We start from the raw sequence: 5,970 nt of genomic DNA, 5'->3' as shown, positions 1-5,970 counted from the left end.
GATACTTCAAAACTAATGTTTAACATTATTTAGGTATTATTGTGAGCTTACTTTCTGTTATTTGGCTTCTATTAAAAATATCCATTCTTTTACAAAATAAATAGAATCTATTATCTATAATTATCCAAACGAAAGGAGTGATGTTGAAGTAATTTCATTCTAAGCCCTTAATAATCACAGAAAATATGTTTTTAGTCAGATAGAATTTCCACTACATCCATACGAGTGTTAAATTTCAGCCCACACCCACCTGAAAATGCCTGAACAGTTTGGCTCCTCCCACTCAGCAGCACATATAGTGGGAGGCAGAGCCTGCTGTTCTCTCTATCTGCTCGAGTTTCTCCAGCACAGCAGACAAGGCTCACATCTGCTGCTCTCGCTCCAGGTTATTCTCTACCAGTACAAGACAGAAAACACATCAGCAGGATGTCGTTCACCAAGAAAACCAGCTACACCGTGAAGTCCTCTTCCTCTGGATCTGTCCCACGCAGCTTTAGCAGCATGTCTTACTCCGGCCCCAGTGCCAGCCGTCAGAGCTACAGTGTGCGCAGCTCCTATGGAGGTGGCAATCGTGGCATGGGAGCTGGAATGGGAGCTGGAATGGGAGGTGGTGGCTTCATCAGCAGCTCTTCAGCCTATGGTCTTGGCATGGGAATGGGTATGGGTTCTGGTGCCGTGGCACCCATTCAAGCAGTCACCGTCAACAAGAGCCTCCTGGCACCTCTGAACCTGGAGATCGACCCCAACATCCAGATTGTCCGCAACCAGGAGAAAGAGCAAATTAAGACCCTCAACAACCGGTTCGCTTCCTTCATTGATAAGGTGGGTTTATTTCTTTGCACTTTTACTAGTCAAAGAGTTGATATGAAGTTTTAGAGTACTGAACTCACAGATGGTCAGAAAAAATTCACAAAGGGATGAAACTAACTCTATGTTCCTGCTTAAAATGTGTAATCTAATGTGTCATTGAAAATAGATGTGGAGTTGGATACATTCTTATGAAAGGGAAAGAAATTAGACTTATGGAAAGTTGAGAAAAGGGTGTGTACATGGTCATTTGAATGAGATGCCCTGAAGCTCTTAAACCCTTGTGGAGAGTCCACACCCAAATAAGGACGTCCTGCAGGACATTCAACGTACTGTCTACATAGTATCATTGTTTAATTATTGCAAATGATGATTTATTACATTTTTACATTTTATTACAAACTTCCACCAAAATATGCATTAAACCAAACGAGAGAAAAGTGAGTCGCATACCATGCTAGTTAATATTTAATTTGAAGAGCCAGGGTCATGTTCTGGATAGCACTGGATAGGTTACGTAACAATGTGAAGAGGAAATATTCTGCCACACTTTTAAGCCTTTAAGTCTTTGTGCTCTTCCTCTTAACTATAATAGTCTGTCTACGCTACTCTGCTTTGCTTAACATTATTTGATTAAAACAGTTTTGAATAAGACAGCTGATTAGTAATGTCAGCTGACTCAGTGACACCTTTACTGTTCCCCAGTTTTGTTTGCAATGTTCACCTCAAGCTGTTAAAGTCTTATCGTTGAATTATTTGCTTCCTGCCCACCATCCACACACTCTTTTAAGTGTCTCCAGCAGATCTAAACTGGTCTCTTTCTGTTGTCCTTTAAATATTAACTATGAAGATAACACCTTTAATAGTTCCATCTCAATCTCCAAAAAGTACAGTACATTCTACAGGATAGGTCTTCCTTCCTGATGTCCTACTAGAATATGCGTCACATTTTCCAAAAGGGAAAAAGCGTCACAAACTGGAAACACATGCATCTCTCGTTATTTAAGGAAAACAGTGCTTTCCTTTGTGAAGATCACTGAACCACAAGCAATATGATGGCATATGGTTGCACTTCTGTGAGCTGGCGCTGAACCATGATTCCAAACTGACTTTGCAGCATCGGTTCGGGGGCGTGGCTCTCTGATGCTGCGCTTACTGCCAAGTATGGTTTTCATTTGTGCCTGGATTGAGACAAAACCTCTATTCTTATTCTGCCAATGTAGGTACGTTTCCTGGAGCAGCAGAATAAGATGCTGGAGACAAAATGGAGCCTCCTTAACAACCAGACAGCCACGCGCTCCAACATCGATGCCATGTTCGAGGCCTACATCGGTAATCTTCGCAGACAGCTTGACAGCCTTGGCAATGACAAAATGAAGCTGGAGGCTGACCTTCACAACATGCAAGGTCTCGTTGAGGACTTCAAAAACAAGTACGTACAATGCCTTTCACAAAAGCCTCATTTCAGTTTGGCTGGATGTTTGGTCTTGGGGATGGACAGCACCCAAGTATCATTAAAGCAGGATTTTGTGGTGCACTTAAGTGTTCCCAGAATAAATTAGGCCTCATAAATTCAAAAAAAGGGAAAACATGTTAAAGGTCTAATGGGAATAAACTCAATTTATGATCCAACATGGCATATGCAGCTGATACCGAAACTGCATGGCTTCTCCAGTCACACCCTAGTGTAATTGCCCATTGTCCAACCTTTTTAAGTCAAATTGAAGGCATTTCAATGATAAACATAATATCCCATTTAAAAAAAAAAAAAACACGTCTGTACTGCAATTAAATGGGAGTCAGCTTAGATTTGCAGATACTGAACAAAAATCTATGCAGCACTTTTCATGGCTCTCTAGACAATTTTGATGGGTGATTAATGCTAAGACCCAAGGGAAACACTGAATTGAATCCAGACAAACCTGACAAGTTAAGCAGTTCTCATTACAAAGATGGAGCACTGCTGCCTCCTAGTGTACAAAACTTTATAAACAATTAAAACGTTCAACTACAATGAGTTTACCCATTGCATTCTCTTCACCTCTCTTCAGGTATGAGGATGAGATCAACAAACGCACAGAGTGTGAGAACGACTTTGTGCTCATCAAGAAGGTTCGTAGATTCTCTGTTACACAGTTCAAAGAAGTTTTACCATTCATAAATGCTCACTTTAACTTAAATTAATACATTATGATTGCTGTTTTTTTGTAGGATGTTGATGAGGCCTACATGAATAAGGTTGAGCTGGAGGCCAAACTGGAAAGCCTCACTGATGAGATCAACTTCCTCAGGCAGATCTTTGAGGAGGTAAATTACAACTAGAGTTTCCCATCAACCGTACCTTTCACTTGTATATGATAAAACAAACTTTAATAACGTCACTTTCTCTTGTTGCGGACTTGTAGGAGATCCGTGAGCTGCAGTCTCAGATTAAGGACACCTCAGTGGTTGTGGAGATGGACAACAGCAGGAATCTCGACATGGACGCCATCGTCGCTGAGGTCCGTGCTCAGTACGAAGACATCGCTAACCGAAGCCGGGCTGAGGCTGAGATGTGGTACAAGAGCAAGGTATGTTATCTTGTGAGATGTCATCCAAACTGTAAAGTCTTATTCTAGTTGCTACTGAAGTTAATTAAAAGTATCTCACATGATCATATGTTCTGTTTCTCAGTACGAGGAGATGCAGTCATCTGCATCCAAATACGGTGACGACCTGAGGTCAACAAAGACAGAGATCGCTGATCTTAATCGCATGATTCAGAGACTGCAGTCAGAGATCGATGCAGTGAAAGGACAGGTATGCAACAACACAAACACAAAATGTCAAATATTTTAATATAAATCTTGTTTTGTAAGGTTATGGACAAAAAAACTGAGCACAGATATTTCTCATTTAAATAGCGCGCCAATCTAGAGAATCAGATCGCAGAGGCAGAGGAACGTGGCGAATTGGCCGTGAGAGACGCCAAGGCCCGCGTTAAGGACCTGGAGGAGGCCCTACAGAGAGCCAAGCAGGACATGGCACGCCAGATTAGGGAATATCAGGACCTGATGAATGTCAAACTCGCCCTGGACATTGAAATTGCCACCTACAGGAAACTCCTGGAAGGAGAGGAGGACAGGTGAGTTCATCAAATGCATGCTTGCTGTGAGACCTAATAATCTATTTTCACAACAAATTCATTGCAAGATTCTCATTACTTCTTGTTCACTCTTTACCAACAGACTGGCAAGTGGTATTCAGTCTATCAATATCTCAAAACAGAGCAGTAAGTTTGACTCTTTATCACAGAGAACTATGTTGAAAAGCCCAGCATGATGTTCTGGTATGCCCTTGTTTCCTGGACATTTCATGCTGGTCTTTTCAGGGTTCCTTCATTACATGACAATTCTTATAACTATATGAAATGCAGAAGATCCTCATCTAACTTCTCCATGTTTCTGTCCCGATAGCAAGCTATGGTGGTTATCCCATGGAAAGTGCAAGCAGCGGCTACAACAGCTACTCTAGCGGTTATTCCAGTGGTTTCTCTGGCGGATACGGTGGCGGCTACAGCTCAGGTGGTGGCTACAGCTCTGGTGGCGGCTACAGCTCTGGAGGAGGCTACAGCTCTGGCAGCGGCTATGGTGACAGCATCACTCAGACCAAGAAGAGCGTCGTGATCAAGATGATCGAGACCAAGGATGGCAAAGTTGTTTCTGAGTCCTCTGAGGTCGTCCAAGATTGAGCAAGTCCCCTTCCCCAATTCTGTCTTCTAAACCTCACACCTCTTTTGCATTCCTGACCTTCCCTCTCAACCATTATGACTGCTGTCCAAGGCGCTAGACAGGAATGCAGTCGTAAACCAGCTTGTAAAGCAATAAACCATTCACTCTGGCCAAAGAATTACAGAGGGACCAAATAATCTCACCACTCTTGTCGTGCCTTAATCCACATCACTGAAAACACACGCCCTTAGGCTACTGCACAGCAATACTGTCTTCAAATCTTACCTTGCACAGCATGGCCACGTCTGTAGGCTGGACAATCCTCGATGTGCCACTAACATGAGCTAGCCATTTAGCTGAGTTGTTCAACATGCTAAGTAATTGATTTTCACTTTAACTATGAAGGGATATGTTTGCATTTGTGTCAAATTACTAGCATGTTAGTGGTAGATCCCTGTGGTTTGCCTATTTAGTAAAGACTGTCATTTCATTGTACTCTGACAAATAAAAAAGAAGTTGCCCACTGTGTATCCTGTTTTCCGGGGTGCTGTTTTTGCTACCAAAAATAAAGTGTTTACCTAAAACATTTCCTAATGTCTTTTTTTTTTGGGTGTGTATTAACTAACTAGTCGCACCCTGCAAAGACATGGCAGAACTAAGGGCTCTCTGTTCGGCTGTTTAGAATGGTCCAGCTAGCCCCTGCTGGCAAATATTATAATTACACTATCTGGTCATAAAAAAAACATCTTACTCAAGTAACACTAAGGGTGCGTTCACACTTGTCATGTTTGGTTCAAATAAAACGAACCCTGGTGCGGTTGCTCGGTTAGTGCGGTTCATTTGAACATATGTGAACGCTGCCACCCGAACTCTGGTGCGCACCAAACAAGCGGACCGAGACCGCTAAAAAGATGGGTCTCGGTCCGCTTCCAAACGAACTCTGGTGCGGTTCGATTGATATATGAACGCAACACGGACCAAAGACATGTAAACGGACCAAAAACCGGACGTATAATGTCACAAGATGCCACGCAAAATGCAGCTGATTTGACGACGCGGAAAGATCGGTGTACGTTATCCAAAATGAGTAACTTTAACGTTAGAGGGCAAACGTAGAGCAACGAGGAAGAACCTCATCAATATTTGGTCTGACGAGCATGTTTCGAAAATGCTAGAAAAAACACACAAAAAGCATACCTGGCTCTTCTCATCAAAGTTCCTGTGTTGCCCATTATTAGCAGGTACAGATGACTAACGGCCGTCTCTTTTGCACAACGGAGGAAATCCTGCTGCTGTTTTGAATGTTTTGAACATTTTATGAGCTCTTCATGAGTTCTCAGCGGGTAAAAATAATGCCACATGTACACGCATAAAATGATCGCGTTTAATCCAGCACACAGCATTGTTTTGAACATTTCATGAGCTCTTCATGAGTTCTCTGGTAAAAAATAAT

At 42.4% G+C, this 5,970-nt stretch overlaps 1 protein-coding gene across 1 annotated transcript; it reads left to right on the top strand.

The window, feature by feature from the left end:
- Positions 1–318: 318 nt before the first annotated feature.
- krt8 (keratin 8) lies at positions 319–5,101 on the top strand. The gene is made up of 9 exons (XM_067446626.1): positions 319–822; positions 2,031–2,239; positions 2,859–2,919; positions 3,019–3,114; positions 3,213–3,377; positions 3,481–3,606; positions 3,711–3,931; positions 4,035–4,078; positions 4,263–5,101. Exons 1-9 carry the CDS (start codon positions 427–429, stop codon positions 4,535–4,537), a joined length of 1,593 nt encoding a protein of 530 aa, XP_067302727.1. The 5' UTR covers positions 319–426; the 3' UTR covers positions 4,538–5,101.
- Positions 5,102–5,970: the final 869 nt, after the last annotated feature.

This window comes from Pseudorasbora parva, chromosome 6 (assembly GCF_024679245.1).
Source record: "Pseudorasbora parva isolate DD20220531a chromosome 6, ASM2467924v1, whole genome shotgun sequence".
Taxonomy (NCBI): Eukaryota; Metazoa; Chordata; class Actinopteri; order Cypriniformes; family Gobionidae; genus Pseudorasbora; species Pseudorasbora parva.
Note: the sequence above shows the minus strand (reverse complement) of the source record. Positions and strands in the feature narration are given on the sequence as shown.